We start from the raw sequence: 25,438 nt of genomic DNA, 5'->3' as shown, positions 1-25,438 counted from the left end.
CAAAAAATATTAACCGAAACTGAGATCTGAGACGGCTAATCATTAGCGCTGTTTTCTCCCAAACCAATTTAAAAGTTTCTTCTCTATGAGAAGTCTCTTCTAATTCTTAGTGTACTTGGTCTAAAATACTTTAATACAATTCCATATACATAAATTTGAACACTGAACCATAACTGGTGCATTGTAGTTAGACAATTTCGACATCACCTCCTTGGGGGTGACCGAGTTCCTGAGTTTTGAAGCTGGAAGACTTTGCAGGAGTGGGGGTGGCTGGTTGGGATAAAGATTTGGGATTAGCGTTAACAACTCTTCTCTTTCGATTATGGTATCTATTATAACTAAATTCAGACAGAGGAAGGACGAACAACTCAAACAAAAATTGTTACTATCAACAATATTCTCTGGTTGCACTTTGAACAATTGACAAAAGTCGCTAACAATAAGAGACCTTTCTGTCGTTACCAATGGCAGCGGTAACAATCGTCATTTATCCAAATTTGAGTGGCAACTACGGAAAAGAGTTTGTTAAGGAATGAAATTGCACATTGATACTTGGAAGCCCTCTGTATAGATGTCCTAACGCAAGCGTCATGCTACGCAGGGTTTTTAGTTCTTAGTTTTTAGTCTTTGACGTTTCTAGCCGAGTGCACACTTTGTAATAATATAATAAACGTTTAGTGTTCTTGTAACATCGCGTTTAATCTCATCACACTCACACCTCAGTTTCCAAAAGTGTTTGTAGTGATATTGTTGTTTTTATTTAGTGTCCCTTTTTGTCTGAATTTAGTTAGTTACCAAATTCAGACAAATGAAAAATTTGTTTACTTGTCTGGTAACCTTGGTTACCAATTCAAGAAACAACTGAATTAAATTTTTGTTTTCGTACTATAAACAGTTTAATAACCGAATTAGCGATAATGAAATGGGAAAACAGCAAGTGTGCCTGCAAAGGTCGAGTGGTTCCGAATCCTATTGAAACCGGACGGCACATCGCCAGTTCCGTTCTACAAGAAGTTCCTACTAAGAGACAAAAACCTTGAAAGATGGAAAGGAAAAGGCGGTTCAAATCCAGGTTCTATTGGCAGAAAGAAAGGTCAACCGCCCGGTAAACCCGGAGCACGACTCCGTTCCAAGTTCCGAAAGAGTTAACTATCTAAAGTAAGTAACAACAGCAAAATTCGGCAAAGCGCCACACCGACATCAGACCCCCAAATGGAGTTAGACATAACGTTCGTACTTCTGTTTGAATTTAGTTATAAGAGTTGCCATATTCAGACAAAAGAGAAGAGTTGTTAATTTGGTTGGTAACCTCGGTTACTAAACCAATAAACCATGTGTAGAGTCCACGAAAAAGATAAGCCAAGAGGTACCCGAAAACTAGACGTTAAGATTAAAATCTCGGAACTAGAGGGTGAATTACAACGAATGAAAGTAAGTAATGCAGTAAGCTGTCTGCCTATGGAGGTGTTCTCGAAATCCTGACGACGCACCCCTGTGCTCACCGAAAGGACATGGAAGCACTGGAAGTATTTGTTTCCATTAAGGTCAAAATACAAAAGTTAATAGTTAGAACATGCCTGCTTACAAGGCGACGTGGAATGATAATGCAAGGTACTCAGTAAAATGCTTATTGACTATCTTACAACATTGGTGGGCTGTATACAACTAACTCTGCTCTTACAACTTAATTCTGTTTCTATAACTACGCTCTTCTATTGTTTTTATTCTCCGTTGTCATCACAACCGTTATACACGATGTCTAGATATTCTAACATAACTTGCCTCGAGTGAATTGGACCAATGATGAGTAAGTATAGTGTTTGCATGAGTACTGAGGTTTACACTTTAAACTATCAATTATCATTGGTTGATTGTGTCTTATGAAATTTTATACAATATGTTCCTATTTTATCTACATGTAAAAAAATTAAGACTAAGTTTCCTAAGTTGTTCTCTAAAGAGCTTATAAAATTAACTATTCGTTATTCATTTGTAGACATTTGAATTCCGTTCCCATAAACAAATTTCAATTTTGTTCATATAATCAGGTAGACCAAAAAGTTTTCTTTACTTGTTTACCTCCAAACTTTAATCAGTTCAAACATTTCATACGAACCACATTTCTCTGAAGTTGCTCCTACGCTTCAATTCAAAATTATTAGTTAAATATTCTCGCTTTTATTAATGAATCCCTGCCTCATTGGAAATGATAATCGGAAGATATACTTGTGTATAGTAAAGCTAGAAATGAAACAGATCGTATCAAACTGTTATTTTTAGGAAATATTTTTGTCTAAATTCATTAATTTACTTACAGGAATCCCAACTAAACAAAGAATAAGAACTTTCATGTATATGACGCTCCTTAAAACAACACATTAATACCTAATTAATTTGTTTTCAGAATAAATTAAGATTGAAATCGATCGATGAAAAAGCAAATGGTGTAAAGATTCTAGTGGCCCAAGAATTGGATTTAAATGTAAGTATAATTTTCATCTGTATTCAAGATTTTTATAATTAATGACATATTTTATGTTAAAACACACAATTAAATTATATAATTTAAATGAAAAACAAATAAAATTGGTATATATAATAAAATTAATCTTTAATATTAATTTTATATATCTTTTTTAAAGTATTTCGACGATTCGTTGGGCACGACGAGTTACGTTCACATGGAAAGGCTGATTACCATCATATAAATGAAGATGAAATGAGCCGTGACAAAACCTGACGACATCGGGAAATATTTTCTCTGAGGCTATGAAATATGAATAAAAATCCAAGAAATCCGAAAAAAGTACAAAAAAAAATCACAATAAAGAAGAAAACATCATTACCAAGAAACCGTATTCAAAAGTTCTACCAAAAAGACTGAGGACTGGAATGTATCCGTTGGAGTTCCACATATCTATCTCTGTATATAGCAAGTATTTTCATTTTATGGAAATGTTTCCATAGTGTGGATCTAGGTTTCAACTCATCTATCATCTGAGAATGAAGCTTGTTTATAGCAATTATAATTTTAGATTAGTGCCGAAGTAATTTTTCCTTATATTTTAATCTGTACTGTAATCACTAAATGTGTTTCCTAAAAAAATATGTTCCATATAACTCAGTACCTCCACTGAATAGCTGAAGGTTAAAAAAATCGACAATGGGTCGAAACCATTTATTAACAACCAAACTTATATTAAATTAACCACATAACTTAAAGGTACACAAAGTAGTTTTATTTGGAAAGTTATATTATATATAAATATTTGGGAATCACATTTATAGTCATTTAGTGTGGGTTGAAATATAAGGATGAATTTGATTCGGAACAGTTCTACCATTTAGTATAACTCATCTCATCTCGATATTTCTTAGCTCTGTCAATTTGTTGACACTGTGGATTCAAACGAATAGAATTATACCAAAAAATATAACTGAAACACAACTTGATGTAATATTAATACAATGTAAGATCAAATGAAATTTACTTGAAAGACGACATCCCTCACCTCTCTTAGCAACAAAATATATATCGGCATTTAAGTATAAAGTTAACAATGTTAACAAAAACAATTTCTATTCACATGTTAATTATCTGCAGAATCACAGACAGTATTTCTTTGATTCAAAATAAATGTCGACGAGAGATCTGCAACTGATTTGATTTCAGTAACTCGTAATCGAAACCTTCAGACAGTAGGTTGCTATTATTGTAAATGTTTAAATATTTCACCTTTTTAAATCAAAAGATAATTCACCTAGTTGATTCTTTAAGCAAGAATTTGTGAGCGGCAAATTTCAACTAGGTACTGAAATTTTTCTATCACGTTTGGTTGGATTATTACCCTCAAATAACACTAAGATACCAATCTTTCCAAATTTGCTAATTTTATGTCAAAATTTAATTAGATTCCTCATCTCTAGATGACAACTTCAAATAATGTCAGCACATTTTATTAACAAAATCATGAAAAAGTGATTTCTACTTTACAATTTGCTGATTTGCAATCTTTGTTCAGATGAAATTTATAATTAATAGCTGTATCATTTGTAATTTTGTTGAAATTTTCATCTACGTTTGTGCATATATATTTTAAGTGTCTCCACGTTTTCTTGAGAGCTGACAAATTGGACAACTTGGCCTTAGTTGCTGATTTATAATCGCGACTCTAGGAACCTGGGATCCTATTAATTAGTATTTTTCTAAAAAATCTTTATAAACATTCAAGAGGTGAAACACAATTTACTTTACCTACATGCTCCATACTTGCTTTAAAATAAAGTTCAAATCGTGGTGGTGAATCAAAACTTGAAGATTGTTATGCACAATATAAATTGAACTTTGCGAATGTTATTTGATGGGATAAGAACCCTTTAGAAGATAAATAAAAGTTTTTTGTGCTCTTCGCAATAACTAAATGAACAAGTTTAGAAGGTAAATTTACCAAAAAATAGTTTTGTACATAATCTGGGTTCAATAGCAACGAAGGCAGTTCTTCTTCCTTTCTATTTACCTGGAAGAATATCATCATCTGACACATGTCTGATCGGTATTCCAAATAAATGCTTTTCTAAGAAAATTGTGTCTCAATTCTTGACTCTGTTATAGCGTAAGCTTTATTTTCAATAATAAGATGTTTATTCGCATTGTAAATTAAATTGTATCAGAAGAATGTTTCACTGTTAACTGTCACAGAAGGATAGCTCCTCCATTATTATTATAGAATCCTGTGTTCAGAATATCTCGACAATTTAGAATCATCTTTCTATATTTGGTATCGCCAATATAAAATCGACCAACAAGCAAAATGAAATAACTGAAATATCAGTTGTCAGTTAGTTTACAAAACAAACGTACAGGACCAGAGTTCTCAAAAACTTATTCTCCTGTTTTAAGAAATTGTTAGTAAATAATTTCATTATTTATTCCATATGGTATTACTCATGCCTTAACCATTATGTTAAACCCTACACATTTTCCATTTAAATTCAATCCATTGATGTTAATCATCAAATTTGACTCTTTTAAGAAATTATGTGTTATGAATTACATCTGAAATAAATTGATGGCGTGTTTGTAGTTGTTGAGTTTTTGAATGATGAGATACCTAGTGTTCTCAAGTTTCACAGCATCTCTTGAATGTTGAAATTGTTAATATTTCAAATTAAGTTGTAGGAACAATTGTAAATAACAGTTGCTAATTTACAATAAGTGTTGTATTGTTTTTTAAATTTGATTTCCCTTAGCTACATAATTTGTTGCATTTATTCAATCATATTGGAACAGTTACACTAATAACAAAATATATCTATTTTAGAGCTCTGATTTCAAATAGTGTTAATTCGTCATGAAATTCTCGAAAATCAAGTCATATGAAAAATTCCCGTGGGCTTTAATTTTGCTGAATCAAAATATTACCAATCATATTAAAATTCATTTAAGTAAAGTTAGGCATATGATGTATTATCAAAACACCAAGATGTCTTAAAAACTATAAAAAAGAATTCCGATTTGTATATATATCAAAAGTTAATCAAAGTTATACAATATTACATGGTACAGAGAGTATTTAGTGTACAATATCGTGTTATATATACCGCCCCTTTGGTTAACTGAATCAGTGCACTACATCGACGTATAATCAAATTGAGTCATCCCTAATTAAAAATCGCTCCGTTATTTTCCTTCTTTCAAAAAAACCTTTGGTCACTGTGTTTTTCAATCTCTTCTACAATATGATATATTCAATCAATTTTTTAAGATAATTTTTGCAATACCCTCAATAATTATTTCATTTTACAGATGGCAAATTTAAATAAAGCATCCTAAGAACTCCATGTACATCCCAACGCATATGGAGAGTTACTACCACGATTTTAACATATTTTTAAAGCAAGTATGGAGCATATAGGTAAAGCAAGTAAATTGTGTCTCACTTCTTGAATGTCTATAAGAGCATAAACTTTCATTTCAATTATGATATTATTATTATTATTATTATTATAGATAATTTAGAAGAATACTGCTTAATAGGATACAAGGGTCCGCGATGTTTGGTAGTATAAAATACCTTCATTCTATGATCAGTATCGCGAATAAGCAGAACGAAAATACTCCATCTTTAGTTCTCGATGTTGTCAGTGTGTTGCCAAAACACGCATATTGTCAAGAAAATATGGAGACACCAAAAATATATATGCACCAAAGTAGATGAAAATTTTAGCAGAACTGCAAATGATAAAGCCATTAATTATAAGTTTCAACCGAACAAAGATTGCAAATCAATATTTACGCAGAAAATTGTAAAATAGAAATTACTATTTTATGATTTGGTTTATAAGTTGTGTTGATATTATTTGAATTTGTCATCCAGACATGAGGAATCTAAATAATTTGCGATATAAAATTATCAAATATGGAAAGATTAGTATATCATTTAAGGGTGATAACCAATGTTGAAAAAGAAAATTTCAGTGTTGAAATCTGTCGCTCAGTTATTCAAGCTGAGAGAATCACCTTCGTGAATTTACTGTTGATTTAAAAAGGTGAAATATTTAAACAGTTACAAAAATAGCAACTTACTGTCTGAAGGTTTAGATTACGTGCCCTGAAAGTCACTGAAATCAAATCAGTTGCAGATCTCTCGTCGACATTTATTTCAAGTTTCAATTGTTTGTCAAAAAATAAAATAACATTTATGTTGCTAAGATTACGTTTCCTTATGACATATGTCAGAAGTATGTAATTTAGCAAAAAAGTTGTCTTCTCCCAAGCAAAACTTGATTTGATTCTTATATTGTATTTCACCAAATTGTGGTTCAGTTATATCTTTTCTTATAATTCTATTCGTTTTAATCCACAGTGTCAGCAAATTGACAGAGCAAAGGAATATCGTGATGATTTTTCGATTTGTTATAATATTGTTGATGGTAGAACTGTTTCGAATCAATCTCATCCTTATATTTCAACCTACACTGGAAGACTATAAATGAGATTCACAAATAATTAAATATAACTTAACTTTACAAATAAAATTACTTAGTTTAACTTAAGTCGAAAATTTAGTTTGGTGTTATAAAATGGTTTCGACACATTGTCGATTTTTTCAACCACCAATTTTTCAGTAGAAAGATTTACAGCTATATATAACATAATTATTTATAATATATACAACATAATTATTTAGGAAACGCATTTACCGTCATAGAGTACAGATTACAATAGGAAAAATTTCTTCGCCACAATTATAAAATTATAATTATTATAAACATGCTTAATTCTCAAAATGAAAGTACCTGCTTTATACACAGACAGATATGTGGAACTCCAACGGGAACATTCCAGTCCTCAGCCTTTTTGGTAGAACTTTTGGTAATGCTGTTTTCTTCTTTATTGGGATTTTTGCTTGTACTTTTTTTGATTTCTTGGATTTTTTTTTATATTTCCCGATATGTGGCTTTGTCATAGCACATTTCATCTTCATTTATATGATAGTAATCAGTCTGTCAATGTGTCAATTCCTGATGTCCAACGAATCGTCGAAATAGCTTATTTGTTTTTTATTTAAATTAAATAATTTAATTGTGTGTGTTTTAGCATAAAATATATCATTAATTATAAAAATCTTGAATACAGATGAAAATTATACGTACATTTAAATCCAATTCTTGGGCCACTAGAATCTTTCCAGCATTTGCCTTTTACATCGTACTTTCAGATTTCAATCTTAATTTATTGAATTTATTCTGAAAACAAATTATGTATAAGAGAGGTATGTTTCGATATGAACTGATTAAAGTTTGGTGGTAACCAAATAAAGAAATCTATTTGTGCTACTTGATTTTATGAAAAATATTCAAATTTGTTTATGACAACGAAATTCAAATATCTGCAAAGGAATAACGAATTGTTAATGTCATAAGCCCTTTATAGAACAACTTAAGAAACATAGTTCTTAAATATTTTTACAGGTAGATCAAGTTGGAACATATTTTATAAAATTTCATAAGATTTGTGCTCACAATCATTAACATCCATATTGCTAAAAAGTAAATCCCAATCAACTAATGACAAGTGATAGTTTAATGAGTAAACCTCAGAACTCATGAAAACACTATACTCATCATTAGTCCAATTCACTCGGGGCAGGTTTCAATCTCCAGTTACTAAAAATATATCCACTGATGCACAATGATTGGAATAAAAATCAGAACCAGATGCTGGTAAACTGTTCCAATTATTCACTTTTGGCTTTTGACCTTAATGGATATAAAGACTTCCAGTACTTTCATGTCCTTTCGGTGAGCACAGGGATGCGTCATCATCAGACGATTTAGATATCACCTTTATAGGCGTGACCCACTTCGTGGAAAACTTGCGGTTTGGAGGTGTGGGGTGGCTAGTTGGGAGAAAGGATTAGGAGTATTTCCAGGATTTACCGAAGGTGTCTGTAGTTTAGCAGACAGCTTACTGCATTACTTACTTTCATTCGTTGTAGTTCACCCTCTAGTTCCGATATTTTAATCTTAAGGCCTCATGAAGCGCCGGCAGACTTTTGGGTTTTATTGAGATTTTCACTTGGCTTGTCTTTTCTCCTCAAACTACATATAGTTTATTTATCTGAGTTTGAATCCGAATATAAACGCACACTGGTAAAATGTAATATTTTTCAAGGAAAAGAATAATATATATTAGGGCAAATTTTAATATTGATAAGATTTAGATGACTGAGATAATGTTAGAAATTGTTCAGTGTTCAAATTTATGTATTTTGAATTGAATTAAAGCAAAAAGGTCAATACACTAACATTTAGAAAAAAGTTTTCATTGAAAAGAAACACTTAAATTAGTTTGGCAATATTGTGAAGACTGATATGGAATACGGTTCGTATTCTTTGACAACTCCTTGACAATCTTGACAACTGATCTTTGTGTAATTTTATTTTGTTCGGTATCCGATCCTATAATGCTCTTTGGCGAACTACGGAAAGAGGTTATTTCAATCTGCCAAAATGTGGAGAATGTGTATCGTATAAATATTACTCCAGGAGCTGACCCAGCGTACTAAATTTGATAATATGCTTTCCTTAGTTAACTTAATGCTGTCTTGTTAACCCTAATTAGTTTACTTGAAGGATTCTTCTAAAAAAAATCTAATTTACAGCGCAATGTAGCTTACACTACTATAAAGAATGAACAATTTTGACACAACTTAAAACAAATAATGTTTCATCTCCTCTTGGGATGCCAATTGTAACTGATGCGATGACCAGGTAGGAGTGCACTGAAACTACACATAAACTGTTAAAATTGTAATTTGAATTGTGCGCCTGTGGACAGTTAAGTTGTAATAAACTAAATTCTTAAATATAAATTTTTCTTGAGAAATAATAAATTCTTTTAAGCCCAGAAAGACTTATTTACTGAGAAAAGTAATAAAGTTAACCTAAAACGTCAATACGACAATTGAAAGGTGATTTCTCGTAACATTTGGAATAAGGGTTCTTAAATTGTCAGCAAACAATCAATTGGCATTAATTGAAAAGTTAACCGGCCGAGATAATTACGTCACCTGGTTATTTGCTATAGAAACACATCTACAGCAAGAGAAGTTGTGGACTGCATAAAACCCCCCACATGTGTCATTGTGGACACAAAACGAGACACAAAGGCAAAAACTAAGATAAATTTACTAGTTGACTCAATAAATTACGTGCACATACAAGAGAGTAGTACTGCAAAATAAGTATGGGATAAATCTTGGTTGACACGCTGTGATGGGCTGCTGCATGATCTCTGTAATACTTCACATACTGCATGTTAAAACGTAGAGAAATATATGAGTAAAATAATGTGTACCGCTCACAAGCTCAGAAACATTGGTTTCGAAGTTGACGATGAATGGCTATTTACAGTGCTACTCTCCGGTCTACCAGAATCCTATCAACCAATGATTATTGCTATTGAAAGCTCCGGCATGAAGAAACCTTCTGTTTCTGTGAAATCAAAACTATCACAAGATGTTAAACAACCTGAAAGTGACTCAACAGTATTGTCTGTCATCAAGAAAATTAAAAACAACCACAGAAACAAAGTAAGGGTCCAAGGTGCTACACTTGTAACAAGTAAGGTCATAAAAGTCCTCAAATGCAAATCCAGAACCAAGAATGTTCAACAAAAAGCAAGTAGTTCATCATATGCTGCTGCATTTGAGGCAACATCCAGCCAAAATGACCCATGGTAAGTGGCTTCCGATGCATCGTCACACATGACAAGACGTAAGAACATGCTTGAAAATATGACGGCTCCTGTCATACATAAAGTCAGAGTCGCAAACAACAAAGTATAATCTGTGCAATGCTCAGAACAAGTGAGGTTGGACCATTATGACGATGAAGGTCAAAACAAAAAGGTGCTTTTTACAAAAGTATTATGTGTTCCTAAATTGGCAACAAATCTATTGTCTCTAAGTCAGATTATTTGCGATGGTAGCCAAATAAAATTTGACGGAACGAGCTGTGTTATTATGAAGAGCAGAAGTGAGGTAGTATCTTTCTACTGTAGCTTTATGTTAGGGTCGACTGGAACAGTATTAGGATCAGCATTAGTCATTTCAATTCTGTTTAAAATTTGTTCCATATAAATACTAAAACTCTTTTCGGTGTAGAGACGAATTTGGCATGCCAGCAGCAAGGGAATTGTTTTAACCCATATGGTGACTTGTTCAATTTACATACCATGTTTTTGTCATGATCCAACCCTTCTTGTTAAGTCATAAATAGGTGACTTCAAGTTCTCCATATAAAAATGCTGTCTTTACGTCTAGTTACTTGATTTTGTGATTATTTTGTAGAGCCAAATATAGTAACGATCGTATTGAACTGATTGTTTGTGCAAAAGTTTCCTGGTAATCAACACGTGCAATTTGTCCATATCATTTCACACACAGATGTGATTTGTAACGTGGTCATTAAATAAATGAATCACTGTCATTAAAGTTATTATAACAAATCGAAAAATCATCTCGATATTTCTTTTCTCTGTCAATTTGATGACACTGTCAATTAAAACAAATAGAAATATAATAAAAATATAACCACAATTTGATGTAATTTTAATACAATGAAAGAAACAAATCAAAATTACTTGAAAGATGACAACTTTTTTCTAAATTACATATTTCGAATATGGTTTAATTGGTCATTGGACGTTTTGTTTATATTGTAACGTGTGGCACATGTCACAAGGAAACGTAATCTTAGCAACATAAATGTTATTTTCTTTTATTTGATAAACAAAATTCCTTCGTTGCTACTGAAACTTGAAAGTTCGTGATTTCCGTGATTTTTCAGCACTCGTAATCGAAATCCTCAAACAAAAAGTTGCCATTATTGTAATTGTTTAAATATTTCACTTTTTTAAATCAACAGTAAATTAACGTGGTTGATTCTTTCAGCTTGAATTAGTGAGCGACAATTTTCAACTATGCACTGAATTTTTCTCTTTCACTTTTGGTTGGGTTATCACTCTCCCACAACACTAAGATACCAATGTTAGTAGAATATGGGGCACTTGAGACAGACAGCGTAGGTGTGACGTCACGACTCCCCCCTCCCCTCCGGCGCCAGTGGGGCACTTGAGACGAACAGCGTAGGAGTGACGTCACGACCCTGTCGGCACGTGCCGCCCATCTGTTTGGGTGGTTGCTGGCCTTTGTCGGCAAGTGAGCACGCGCCACCCCTCTGTTTGGGGCGGTTTGTAGCCTTTGTCGGCATGTGGGCACGCGCCACTCATCTGTTTGTGATGGTTTATAGCCTTTGTCGGTATGTGGGCAAGCGCCACCCTTGTCGTGGGCCACCTCAGACCAAAAGCGTAGGTGTGACGTCACGAGTGTATGATATGCGCACCTTTCGTGGGCCACTTCAGACCAAAAGCGTAGAAGTGACGTCACGAGTGTATGACATGCGCACCTTTCGTGGGCCACTTCAGACCAAAAGCGAAGGAAGACGCGTATGCGCGCATTTGTTTATTTTTACCTGTTCGTGGGCCACTTCAGACCAAAAGCGTAGAAGTGACGTCACGAGTGTATGAGTCGTGGGCCACCTCAGGCCAAAAACGTAGGAAGACGCAAGAGTGAATGAAAATGCAATTAATTTATAATTATGATTTATTACATATTAAAAACAAAAACAGTTAACAATTTATTATTATTATTGTACATTTATATTACAATTTATTATTGTACATTTATATTACAATTTATTATACATTTTGTTATTTCGATACATGAAAAAGAGGTGAAAAAGTTCTTTCTTTCGTTGTTGCTTTCGAATCCCAGTCGTTGATTGGTGCAAATACCGTGTTTCTAAACAGAAAACATACATATACAATATTAATTATTCAATGGTAATTTTTGTAGTGATACACCTTTTTTGTGATTGATTATTTGACTGAGGCTCATAAGTGTAGTTGTGGTGGCTGCGATGTAGGCTGAGTGTACAAGTCCGTTTCTCACCCGGTTGTACGCGTTGAATATATCAAAAACAAAATAGACAAATTGTATGTACCATATATATCTATATAATATTAATAATTCAAAGTTACCTTTTTTTTATATTATTATATTAATTTTTAATTTCCACTTAATTAGTTCCTAGGGACCTTGTACCCGAATGGCCGAGAACTGTTGTCATCCATGAAGAGTCTCTTTGTTGAATTCGTTCTGTATGTCTTTGTCTCCTCTTTGGTTACTACACGATGATCTTTTGTCCGCACAAAGTTCATCGACGTCAAACGAATGGAATCTGTTTTTTCTAGAACCATTTGTTTAATTTTCTCAAAATTAATCAACCGAGAAGCACTGTATGTTAAGGCGATCCCTTTCACCTTACAAACATGTTCGATACACTGCTTCGTCGTTGACCACACCGAGTATGCGTAATTTTTCGGCCCGCCCGAAACAAATTCCGTGATGTAGGAACCGATACCGTATACCTCCAGCTCATCGGTCATGTCTCCAATGAATTTTCCAGTCGGGGGATCTGGAAAATGGTTGCTTGACACATAGATAACGGAATCGGTGTCGTAGTATAAAACACGTGTATCCAACATCTCTAGATATTCGTACAACTTCAAACGGGCCTGTGCTGTAACAAAAGCTGCAATTACCACATTCACAGTAGGCAGAGATTCCACAGCCTCGTCGGCGTACTCCCAGTTGATTACAACAGTTTGTTCATTCACAGGAGTTATACTGTTGACATTCTTCGACGGATGCGCAAGGAGATCAAAGCATTCCTGAGGATCGTTGACGATGGTTGTTTGTGGTTGGTTTTCACGTTGTCCAAACTTTCCCCAGAACGAATTCAACATTAATTTGGCGAGGGATCGAAGACCAGGGTTATTTTCGATGCGTTCCGGTGTTAGCTTCACTTTTTCAGCTTCTTCAAAATCCACTAGATATTGTTGTTGTTTCACCACATCGTTTATGCAATCCGCGGGCCAGCCGGAGGCTTCCTGTTTAATTTTGATGAATTTATTCATCATTTCTGTAAATAAACCCGGCTGACCCGCCGCATGGTTGTATTGACGCGTTTCGTATGTCCACACTTCAAACACTTCCACAATCCTGTAGCCTTTTTCCAATGCTTTCAAATTACCCATGTCCCTGTGAACAATCGTTCTTCCTCCGTATGGCAACACTCACGCTGCTGTGAACTTTTACCACAGCTGTTGCAAAGGGCGAACATTAACTTTCCCTTCATCCTGACAGGGAGAACGGGGTGGTACAACTGCGCGGGTGGTAAAATTTTACATTTCACCATGCCATCTACGGTGGATAAATCAATGTCCCGGGCTGCAGATCCTACATAAATTGTGGGGTGTCCTAGAGGAAATCGGCCGTACTTGCACACAAAAGGGTACAATGAACATACATCGATGTATTTGATGCGCTCACCCTCGTTACATTTGTAGTAAGTAACAGTGTTTCCGGTTCGGCCTCCATAAAAACCGTCACGAGGATTCAATGGTGATGTTGCCAACACGGGATGGTTTTCGACAAAATCACGCACTTCACAACTCTGTTTTAATAATGCGCGGAAGTTACATTCCCACATTTCGATGACTTCAAATCCCAGGTTGCGAAGTCGAGTCGTTTTAAAGGTGGTGGCCTCGTAACGATTTCGCATGGTATCCATTTTACCTCCTCCAATCGATGTGTCTCGGTGAAATTTGAAACAGCTGGTGCATCCATGGAAGTAACAACCGTGAAACTCGAATACCTGACGCTGCTCCTCGTTAAAACCGTCAACTTTGAGTCGTCCTCCTACTAGGTGTTCTCGACCTGTACCGGCGTGGTGTATGGTGATTCCTCGTACGTTCTCCTCCCACAACAACCATTGTAAAGCGATAACCGATTGATTATCAGCCAATCGGTAACCACCACGGGGAATAACGGCGATTGTATCGGCTTCCAGATAGTTTCGTGCAAACACCTTATTACACGCTGATGCTATTGTTGTTGCTTCGGTGAATGGACAAACCTTACACTCGTTAAGAAGCATCGACCTAAATGAAAGACAGGCTCTCATTAGTATTTCCACGTCCGACTTGCAATATGCGACGATTTCCTCCTGGAAATTAAAAACATCATTCTGATGTTCTTGATGCCAGTTTAAAAACGTATGTCGGTCCTCGGGCTTCATTTGATTCGGACCGTAAAATTCAGCAGATGGTAAAGGACCCACGTATTGCTGATTTTCCAGGGTGTTAAACAAGTGTGGAAAATAACCCTTCTTAAAGTTTCCAGCAAGGCCGAAAGCTTTAGGTAGCTTTGCCAGAGCCATTGGAAAATAATTTAGCGAGTCCAAAAATCGCACATTTCCCACCTCAGCCAAAATAATTTTTGTCCCCCGCATAATTAAGTTTGGCTTGATGTCTGTTTTGGTGAGAATATAGTTCAGGATTAACTGATGGTCGAATGCTTGACCGTTATGTGCAATCACAGTCACTCTTTTGAAAATTTTCCTTTGATTCAACACAAAGTTCATAAAATTTTCAATAGGGTTGTTGATAATTACGTGGGTCCTTACGCCGCATTTTTCACAAAATTCCACTTCCGTATCTAAACAGTTGGAACAACACAATTTAAACACACACAATGTGGTTTCATGCACTGCACTGCCGTCGGTCTGAATGGTGTCCTGTCGTGTTTCCAAATCGTAAAATATGAATAATAAATCAGTAAGGCAGGGTTCCTTTGTGTTTGGCTGAATATAACACTGTTGATTTATCTGATGGTGTTTTTTACAGATCTTACAAAAAATTTCACTACATTCATGCCTACGTTTTCCATCGACAGTTTTAAAGCACCTTTGACACAATCGCAAGTCGGCACACACGTTGGATGTCTTCTTAATCCGTAGATGATTTTCCAAACATTTCCGGCTCCTGAAGTGACGATGACAATCCACACACTCTATTTTCTCCTCAGCCTCGCACCGTGGTGATTCACGACAGCACGGACAAATCCCACTGCAACGATGGTTGACGCGTGTATTGTAGGGAAGATTACATTCTTCGCAGTAGTAATCACAGGAAAACGCAGAGGTTAACGATACAATCGCGTTGTAATGTTCTTTGTGGAGTAGCAAATTAAGGGTTGGTCCTTCACTTTGTCCTTTAAAAATCACCTCTCGTCCACCGGCACCGTATTTGAACACTGTAATTCTGTATTCGGATAAAACCCTTTGGAATGCTTGCAACTCCTGAATCCCGGCACCCTCTGCGGGAATATCAACACCCGCTCTCTGGCACAGTTCCATAGCTCGTATTCCTTGTAGTTGTCCAATGTCCCGGCGAACCTGTACGAATTGTGGATCACTGGTCAGTTTCGCGATTAACACTACAAGTGCCCGTGGCAGGCAAAGGTTATCTGAATTTTTTATAACAATAATACCTCTTCTTGCAGCACATTCTTCTTCGAAACTATTATATTTTGTTTTCTGGGCACGCCCCATACCCACAGGCATCTTAATAACCGTCACTTTTATCTGAAAAGTTTCAGTGTTCACACCAGCCGAATTAGATTGGTATACTGATTGCACCAAATCGAGCACCTCATCAGCGGACACTGAATGCCTTGGTTTGAAGCGTGCCCAGGCTTCACCGCGAACAAGTTCACTACCAGAAAACGAAAACCCGACGCGATCCTCCGGATTGAGTCCCTCCAATGAATGTTGAACAATTGAGGTTATTCCGTTGCGTATCCAATTCACGGGATGAATGTTCTCCGGAACGGGGTTAATTTTAAAGGAAACAGCTCGCTGGATTAGGTTAAAACGGACAGTCGATTGTTCAACATCGTCTACAACTTGAAATGCTTGTTGTTGTTGTGGTTGTTGTTGTTGTTGTTGTTGTTCTTGCGATTCAATCTCATCTATTATGTGTAAACTCATGTTGTAGGACTCATCGTCATTATCTACAACGGAGGATTCAGCTTTTGGAAAAAAAATATAAATAAATTAATAAATATATAAATAATTTGTATACATATATATATTTATAAATCAATTTACCATTGTTTGGTGTCAAGCCAAGTTCATCTATAACGTAGAAAATGATGTCTGAAGATTCAAGATTATTATCATCATTATCATTCACAAAGTGGAATGCGTTGTTTTCTGTAATAAACACAAATAAATAAATAAATAAAAATAAATAAAAACAACTTACCCATGATAGCAGAATAAAAAGGTGAAGTAGAAGTCTAAAAATAAAATAAAAAATACAAACAAAAATATTCGTGAGGATGATCAACAGAGCTATTCTTTCAAATAACAGTCAACAGTGTTAATAAACTGATGGTTAATGTAAGAATATGAAAATCTGAGCGGAAGACTCTAAATATAAGACCTTGTACCACCACCATCCCTACCATTACATTTCGAATGTGGGGGCGTTTCTTCTAGGGTGGTGATTGTTTCACTTCATTAGGTGGTGGTTGTTTCTTTTTATCTATTTGATGGGAGTGGATGGTTACTTGTGAGTGGTTGACAACAAGGGTGTAGGTGTAAACAGTGAATTCCAGAGTGGGGTATTTTCTTTAAAACCATTTGTATTCTGAAGAATTAGACAGTCTAGAATTTTTATTTAATTCTTAAAATCATTGGCAATATGTCAGTCAGGGCAAACGTGATTGAGGTGAGTTTTTAGTTTATTATATTATTACAATTTACTTATTAAACATATATTTTCTTATATAGGAAAATTGGGACGACGATTGCGGCGGGCCTTCCTTTTTTGACACAGATTTTTACGTAAGGACGGAGAATCTACCGATCATCCGGTATCCACCTCACGGTCTCACTCGTGGGGAAAGAAAGGCGTTTAGACGTCGCGAGGGTGAACGTCACCAACGATTGAGGAGAGAGGCTGAGGCAGATGCGGCAGCGGAGGACGCTGAGGTGGTGGCAGCAGAGGCGGTGGCTAAGGCCGCTGTAGCCAAAGCCGAAGCGGCAGAGCGCCGCGCCGTTGAGGCTGCGGCGACACTTGCTGGTCTCCAAATGGAGGCTAGACGGCTCCGCATCATTGCGGATTCATCAAGTGCAACAGCGAGGGGAATAGCCGTCTCCCTCGATGCAAAAAGACGAAATAAATAATATATTATATATATATATATATATATATATATATATATATATTGTATTGAGAAAAAATTTAATATTAAAAATATACGTTACAAATAAATTTGAATGTTTTTTTTTCAATTACCTCACTGTTTGAAAACATCGGTGATAAATATGATGTACAGAGTGCTGACATTTCATTTCAATGTTGGTCATTGAGTATCGCGGTAATGGTTTATTAAACTCTGTTATTGACAACTTACCGTTTGAATTACATCTACCATTTTATCAGTACTGTGGTCCTGGTACAAAATTGAAAAAACGACTAGCGAGAGGTGATACAGGTATCAACGAGTTGGACAAAGCCTGTAAACGACACGACATTGCCTACGAGGAAAATAAATCGCTGCAGGATAGACACAAGGCAGACTTTGTTTTGGAAAACGAGGCGTGGAACCGTGTAAAATCCAAGAACGCTAATTTGGGTGAAAAAGCAGCCGCGTGGCTTGTAACAACGGGAATGAAGATAAAAAGGAAGCTCGGAATGGGTCATCGTACACAACACCAATCAAAAATTTCATTCAAGAAAGACATTGTCGACAAAATCGATAAAAAGATTTTAAAATCGGTCGACATAAAACCAGGTAGCAAGTCACTACGAAAAATCGCTGCAGCGGCAATAAAAATAGCCAAAGTCAACACTAAACGAATTGGGGGTCGAAAAAACGTGAAGATACCTAGAACAATTCCGTTTAGTTCGAAACAAGGAGGAATTCTGCCGTTACTGCCAATTCTCGCTGGTTTATCAAGTCTTGGAGCATTAATGGGTGGTGCTGCCGGTGTGGCAAAAACAATAATCGACGCGAAAAATGCAAAAAAGAATCTAGATGAACAGAAACGACACAATCAACGCATGGAGCAAATAGGAAAAAAGGGTAGTGGATTGTACTTACGAAAAAACCCAAAAGGGTACGGTTTGTTCTTGGAAAAAATTCCAAAAAACTACCGATAAGAGTGCCCGCACGAGCACTCTACGATCATGAAATAATCAAATTTGCCAAACAATTGAAAATACCCTATTTTAGAGGTGTTTTTATGCGTGACGCTCTACCTTTGTATCCTAAGAAAAACGAAAGTGCCGTCGTGAACCTGGACGATTCAACAAATTACGGAACTCACTGGGTTTGTTACGCAAAGAGAGGAAATCAAGTCAAGTATTATGATAGTTTTGGGGATTTACAACCACCGTTGGAGATAATTCGATACATGGGAAAAAATTGTCAAATTTATTACAATGTACACCCTGAGCAGAAGTTTAATGAGTCATCCTGTGGTCGTTACTGCTTGAAATTTTTATACAATATAAAACAATGAATACTTTGTCATACTATAATAATAATAATAAAGAAAAATCATTAATTTTAATTGAGTTTTATTTGATGACACACACACACACACACACACACACACACGCACTCACACGCACACACACATCCACAATTGCTGTTGTTGTTGTTATTATTGTTGTTGCGTTTTTCTATTATTTTGTGTTAAATAAGCAGTGAGCTAAACTATTACTCAGTCTTATTTGAAACGTTGTGAGAGCAATGTCATATATATTTACTCTTACAAGTACCAGCCACATATTAAATATCGATTTTGTAAATCCTATTCAGTTGGATCCCGAAGTACAGTACGGGCTCGCCTTAATTGGATTTCATTCGTACAACAGTATTCCGAATATTGATTCAAATTGTAATACGTTTAACTACCGGAACATAGCCAATCGTATCGGATATATAGAAATCCCCGAGGGTGCATATGAAATAAGTGATATTGAAAAATATTTACGAAAGAGAATTATTCAAGATTCCATTGAAGATGAGTTAGCGGAAGGAAAGATTTTATCGATAAAACCTAACCATAACACCCTCAAGTGTGAAATATATAGCGAAACACTTGCAATTGACTTCAGCACACCGTCTTCTGTTGGGAAATTGTTGGGTTTTTCGGCAAAACTTCTAGAAACAGGAACACTTTACGAATCTGACTTACCTGTGGATATAGTAAAGGTGAAAACATTACATATCGACTGTAACATTACCACGGGTGCGTTTTACAAGGACAGACCGACACACACCATCTACGAATTTGCATTGGACAGCAACCCTGGCTACGCGATTGACGAAACGCCAAGACATATTATCTATCTCCCCGTAGTGAACAGAAATCAAATTTCAAACATTTCACTGCAGATTTTGGATCAAAATTTTGAACCTGTTAATTTCCGAGGGGAGGAAATTATTATCCGATTGGAATTGAAAAAGCTCACGTAAAATGGGTTTGACTTTCGATTACTATAATTCGGACAACAACAGTACAAATCCATCAGTATATGAAAAACCGTCATCGTGTGTGAATCAGCTTAATTATCAACAGCAAAAGAAGAAACAGAAGCAGAAGCAGAAGCGCAGGCCGAAGCAACGTTTGACTCTAGACAACGTATTGTTTTTACAATCACTGGGTTACAATGTCGTCGTACAATCAGGTGTTCGAGGTCTACCGCAAACCACGGTACGACGAAACAATTCAAAAAATGGAAACTCGCACCTATTACCCATACATAAAATCGTTCAATAATAACGACGTTATTGAAATCTCCATAAACCAGAGGGATTCCTGGGTACTGATGCACGAGGCGGCAATTGTGATTGAAGGGGAGCTGAGAAGAGATGGAGGTGAAGGTGAAGTTTCACTGGTCAACAATGCTGGTGCATTTATGTTTGACAATATCACTTACGAACTAAACGGAAAAGAAGTGGACTCTGTTCGTACACCGGGAATCGTCTCCACAATTAGAGGATATCTTTGTTACAATCAAATGGATAGCAATATTTTGAGTACGGCAGGATGGTGTTACCCAAACAATCTAGTTACGACCAAGAACAAGTCAACGTTTGTTTTAAGAATACCACTGCATCATCTGTTTGGTCTGTTTATCGACTATAAACTAGCTCAATTTGGTAAACACACCTTAAGATTGGTCAGAGCTCGAAGCGATCTAGATGCTATTGTGTGTAAATCCTTGAAAGATACAGCACCCACCTCAGGTATCATCAAAATGACCAACATTTGTCTAAAAGCACCCATTGTTGTTCCAAATGACATGCTGAAAATAAAATTGTTGGATTCGATAAAAAATGATAAACCTATACTTTTACCATTCAGAAGATGGGAATATCATGAACTGCCACAATTAACAACTGGATCAACGAAGGAAATTTGGGGTGTGAAAACATGTACAGCTGTGGAGAGTCCACGATTTGTAATTGTTGCTTTTCAATCGGACAAAAGAGAAAATGATTCGGTTGATACGACCGTCTTTGATAATATGCACGCCTCGGAAGTACGGGTCGTGTTGAACGGTGAATATTATCCAGCTGAACGACAGGGTTTGAATTTTGCCAAACACAGTTATACCGAATCGCATTACAACTATACTCAGTTTTTTAACAATTTCAAACATGATGCATCCCAAGCAAAGCAACCTCTACTCGATTATTCAACGTTTAAGGATAATACCATATTTGTTATTGATTGCTCCAAAAGAAATACAGCACTGAAACTGGGTACTATAGATGTTAAATTGGAAATTGAATCGAGGGTCGCATTTCCCCAGAAAACAAAGGCATATTGCGTAATCGTGCACGATTGTGTTTTGGAGTATCTACCGCTAAGTGAAATTGTACGCACTGTGACTTAAATATAAGTTGGATATCGGCATCACAATGTGAATAGAACGAGAAAATATTTCATTGTGTAAACACCACAACGTCCACAACACTAGCAAACACATGGAATCCAACAAGCCTGTCGACGTCAACGTACCGGCGGACAACAACAACAACAACAACAACATCAACAAGAACAAGGAATGTGAAAGTATTGTTGCAATGAATTGCTGGCGGGATGTTTTCGAAAATCCGTTTAGATTTAGAAATTTAAAATGTAAACCTGTAGTTAGAATAATTACACCAAGAAATGTATTGTAAAATTAATTGTGTGTACGAGTAGTAAAAATATCATAATAAAAAATCCTAAAAATGACAGCAGTTTATTATTATCGATTCGACACAGGGTCGTAAACATCCTTCAAACTGTTGTGGTTGATAAGATTGCAACCACATGTTGGGTGGGAAAAATATTTTGTGAGAAAACTATTTTAATGTTTGCCTAATGATTATAAACAATCTTAAATAGGGCAGAGCAGTTTATCATTATCGATTCGACACAGGGTCGTAAACATCCTTCAAACTGTTGTGGTTGATAAGATTGCAACCACATGTTGGGTGGGAAAAATATTTTGTGAGAAAACTATTTTAATGTTTGCCTAATGATTATAAACAATCCTAAATAGGGCAGAGCAGTTTATCATTATTGGTTCGACACAGGGTCGTAAACATCCTTCAAACTGTTGTGGTTGATAAGATTGCAACCACATGTGGGGTGGCAAAAATATTTTGAGAGAAAACTATTTTAATGTTTGCCTAATGATTATAAACAATCCTAAATAGGACAGAGCAGTTTATCATTAGCGGTTCGACACAGTAAACACCCTTCAACCTGTTGTGGTTGATAAGATTGCAACCACATGTTGGGTGACAAAAATATTTTGAGAGAAAACTATTTTAATGTTTGCCTAATGATTATAAACAATCCTAAATAGAGCAGAGCAGTTTATCATTAGCGGTTCGACACAGTAAACACCCTTCAACCTGTTGTGGTTGATAAGATTGCAACCACATGTTGGGTGGGAAAAATATTTTGGGAGAAAACTATTTTAATGTTTGCCTAATGATTATAAACAATCCTAAATAGGGCAGAGCAGTTTATCATTAGCGGATCGACACAGAGTCGTAACACATAAACCCTACACCTAAATTATATTTTCATATTTCCGTATTTGTAATGAATTTCTATAAATTAATTAACCGTCTATATTTAACGTTTAGTTTCGAAATGTCATCGGTACCGAGCTCTTCGTCGCCGTCGTCGTCATCGGCGCCGTCGCTGTCACCGATCATCAAGTACACCTTAGAAAAAATTGAAGAATTTATTCAAACGTGTATAGATCGGGAAAAAATCAAGAGACTTGAACTGTATAAAAATAAAATTGAGAAGGTTGTTAATGTGCGCGACATTTACACCGAATCTTCTGGTACACATTTTGAATCATGTATTTGGGCTAATCCAACGACTGTCGAGGGACCCGATACTTGTGAATGTTTTTACATATTCCGTGCAGTGTACGAAAGCAATCAACTGATGGGTTTACACGCTGAGTTGTCTTCACACATTACCACATCATCACCGTCCTTATCTTCGATGTCCGATTCTTCAGAGGCAATAAATCCATCACACTGTCTACAATTTTTATGTAAACCAGAGAGTTTCGATAAACTTATGATATGTACAATTGAAATGTTAGGCATTATAAGAGAGTTGCTCAAGAAATAACAATAAATTTTTTTTTTTGCTGTAAATTTATCTTTTGTTTTATTCCTTTGTAAAATACTTATATACCTAGTCAAAATTTTAAACTGCTTCAGTGTAAGACAAACCAATCATGCAGTACATACAACAACGTCAAAAGTTACCCATTGAAAATCTAGATTATCTTGATGACGAAGCAGCAACAGGTGTAAAAAACAGAAGGCATGGTGAATTGTTACCCAACTCATTCAGAGCTCTGTTTATTGGACCTTCAAATTGTGGAAAAACAAATGCATTACTGGCTTTAATTTACGATCCGAACGGAGTACGTTTTGAAAATATTTACGTATATTCAAAAACTCTGTATCAGCCAAAGTACAAACTGCTCGAATCCGTTTTAAATCGTGTCAAAGGAATAGAATATTTTCAGTTTAGTAACAAGGATGAGTTGATTGAACCGTCGGAAGCTAAATGCAATTCGGTATTTATATTTGACGATGTTATATGTGAAAAACAGAATAAATTCGCGAGTATTACTCCATGTGTAGACACAAGAATATCGATGCCATGTTTGTAGCACAAACATACACCAGTGTATCCAAGCAACTCATTCGCGACAACAGCAATGTAATTGTACTATTTCGACAGGACGAGAAAAATTTAAAGTATGTGTACAACGAACATGTGTCTCCCGACATGGCGTACGAACGATTCAAGGAATTGTGCTGCGACTGTTGGAGGGAAAATTATGGTTGTTTAGTGATTATTAAAGATTTTCCTCTGGACAATGGACGCTTCCGAAAAGGATTTGATCAATATATAAAAGTGTAAGTTTAACATACAACGGAAACAGTCGTGACAATGTCGTCAAACAATACTCAGGTTATGCGTAAAATCGATGAATTATCCCGCAACATACGAAAAAAATACCAGTTACTTAAACAAGACAAATTGGATAGTGAAGCAGTGTTGGGTGAACTATTTACCCCAATCACCAAACCATTAACTGAATTGACGGCCAAATTTAAAAATTCTACAAAACAGACCACACCAGCAACAACACAGCAAAAGTTGTACAGCGACCCACCACAATTGAAGAAAATGGACGACGATGACGACGATGACGTTTCCAAACAGTTAGAATCTGAAGATGAAATTTTTTACGATCCGGAACAATCAACTTTGTCCAAGAACAGTAACAGTGATGGTTCATATGACAGCACAAACGACATGTCGACTATCGTCTACACTCCTTTGACTCGTTCATACTTGGACCTGTATTTAAATGACTCTAAAAATAGGGAGGTCGATAAAACGTACGGTGTAAAGTACGATGTAGAAACGGAGCGATGGTTGATTGGAAATTCTGAAATTAATTTCGATACCGAACTGGATCGTTTTACAATTGGAGGTCGAACGTACGACGGACGAAAAGGCATTTACGAGTTGCTGTTTAAAAAAGTCCCGTTTTTTTTAACAAGACACGATACAAAAGCGTATTTAGAAATTTTAAAGTGTACTAATGTACATCGAAGAAATTATGCACCTAATGGCTCTATAAGAGGCACGAATACGCTAAAATACAGAAAAGTGATTAAGCCGCTTATGGAACAATCAAACAAGGGCTCATCAACTGGCAATGGAAGTAGAGGAGGAGGAGGAGGAGGAGGAGGAGGAGGAGGAGGAGGAGGATGTGAAGTACAGCGACAACAACAACAACAACAACAACGACGACGGCAACAACGACGAGTACCCTGTAATACGTTGAATAAACCCATCGAATACGTTTATTGGGATGATGTAAACGAACTGGTACAACGTCTAAAACTATTGGTTTCGTCAAAACATGCCGGAAATAACGCACATGACAATGAGATTATTTCAATCATTGAAGAACTAAAAGAGAGTGGAATAATAAATTAAAAATTTTAATGCATTTTAATCAGTGTAAGAATGGGGCTGAACAAGTTCGGACAGTCCTCACGCAAAGAGTTCAGCAATAAGGATCATAAAAATTGCAAACCCGTCTTACTACCCTTTGAGTTTACTCGAGACGGAAATATTGATTGTAAAAGTCGAAAATTGTGTAATGTCTTGGCAGCCACGAACCTTCTCGACGCAGTAAACAAGGAATATGTAGATAAAAGGTTTGAGGATCATGAATACGAAATAATTGTTATAAAAGAGAGATTGGATAAAACTGTAGAATGGATATCATGGCTCATGAACCGATTAGATCCAGCGACACAATCAGATAATCAGTAAAGTGCGAGTGAAACCCTTCAGTTGACAGATGGCTAAACAGACTCGACAT

The 25,438-nt window shown here is 35.9% G+C and overlaps 4 protein-coding genes across 4 annotated transcripts; 2 read left to right on the top strand and 2 right to left on the bottom strand.

Moving 5' to 3' along the window:
- Positions 1-12,289: 12,289 nt before the first annotated feature.
- LOC126264192 (uncharacterized) lies at positions 12,290-13,610 on the bottom strand. Its single transcript, XM_049961049.1, has 2 exons — positions 13,172-13,610; positions 12,290-13,044 (listed from the first exon to the last, which is right to left on the bottom strand). The coding sequence occupies exons 1-2, from the start codon at positions 13,547-13,549 to the stop codon at positions 13,012-13,014; spliced, it is 411 nt and encodes a 136-aa protein (XP_049817006.1). The 5' UTR covers positions 13,550-13,610; the 3' UTR covers positions 12,290-13,011.
- Positions 13,611-13,653: 43 nt separating this feature from the next.
- On the bottom strand, positions 13,654-16,742 carry LOC126264360 (uncharacterized). Its single transcript, XM_049962006.1, has 4 exons — positions 16,739-16,742; positions 16,582-16,686; positions 13,962-16,502; positions 13,654-13,889 (listed from the first exon to the last, which is right to left on the bottom strand). Exons 1-4 carry the CDS (start codon positions 16,740-16,742, stop codon positions 13,654-13,656), a joined length of 2,886 nt encoding a protein of 961 aa, XP_049817963.1.
- Positions 16,743-19,293: 2,551 nt separating this feature from the next.
- On the top strand, positions 19,294-21,690 carry LOC126264187 (uncharacterized). Its single transcript, XM_049961042.1, has 2 exons — positions 19,294-20,374; positions 20,879-21,690. Exons 1-2 carry the CDS (start codon positions 20,162-20,164, stop codon positions 21,392-21,394), a joined length of 729 nt encoding a protein of 242 aa, XP_049816999.1. The 5' UTR covers positions 19,294-20,161; the 3' UTR covers positions 21,395-21,690.
- A 2,295-nt stretch (positions 21,691-23,985) lies between these two features.
- LOC126264359 (putative uncharacterized protein DDB_G0280071) lies at positions 23,986-24,892 on the top strand. Its single transcript, XM_049962004.1, has 2 exons — positions 23,986-24,542; positions 24,724-24,892. Exons 1-2 carry the CDS (start codon positions 23,986-23,988, stop codon positions 24,890-24,892), a joined length of 726 nt encoding a protein of 241 aa, XP_049817961.1.
- Positions 24,893-25,438: the final 546 nt, after the last annotated feature.

Source organism: Aethina tumida, chromosome 1, assembly GCF_024364675.1.
Source record: "Aethina tumida isolate Nest 87 chromosome 1, icAetTumi1.1, whole genome shotgun sequence".
In the NCBI taxonomy this organism is placed as follows: domain Eukaryota; kingdom Metazoa; phylum Arthropoda; class Insecta; order Coleoptera; family Nitidulidae; genus Aethina; species Aethina tumida.
Note: the sequence above shows the minus strand (reverse complement) of the source record. Positions and strands in the feature narration are given on the sequence as shown.

Bases quoted from the DNA above. Each gene is read 5' to 3' on its own strand.
- LOC126264192 (XM_049961049.1), bottom strand. From the start codon at position 13,549: ATGATGAATAAATTCATCAAAATTAAACAGGAAGCCTCCGGCTGGCCC. The intron at 13,045-13,171 runs GTAATTGCAGCT...ACCATTTTCCAG, and splicing joins CTCTGCCTACTGTGAATGTG to ATCCCCCGACTGGAAAATTC.
- LOC126264360 (XM_049962006.1), bottom strand. The intron at 16,503-16,581 runs GTAAATTGATTT...TTTTTCCAAAAG, and splicing joins TGGCTTGACACCAAACAATG to CTGAATCCTCCGTTGTAGAT. The intron at 13,890-13,961 runs GTGAGCGCATCA...GATTTCCTCTAG, and splicing joins TTACTACAAATGTAACGAGG to GACACCCCACAATTTATGTA.
- LOC126264187 (XM_049961042.1), top strand. From the start codon at position 20,162: ATGTCGTCGTACAATCAGGTGTTCGAGGTCTACCGCAAACCACGGTAC. The intron at 20,375-20,878 runs GGTGAAGTTTCA...GAATATCATGAA, and splicing joins TGAGAAGAGATGGAGGTGAA to CTGCCACAATTAACAACTGG.
- LOC126264359 (XM_049962004.1), top strand. From the start codon at position 23,986: ATGTCGTCAAACAATACTCAGGTTATGCGTAAAATCGATGAATTATCC. The intron at 24,543-24,723 runs GTACGACGGACG...AAAGTGATTAAG, and splicing joins TTTACAATTGGAGGTCGAAC to CCGCTTATGGAACAATCAAA.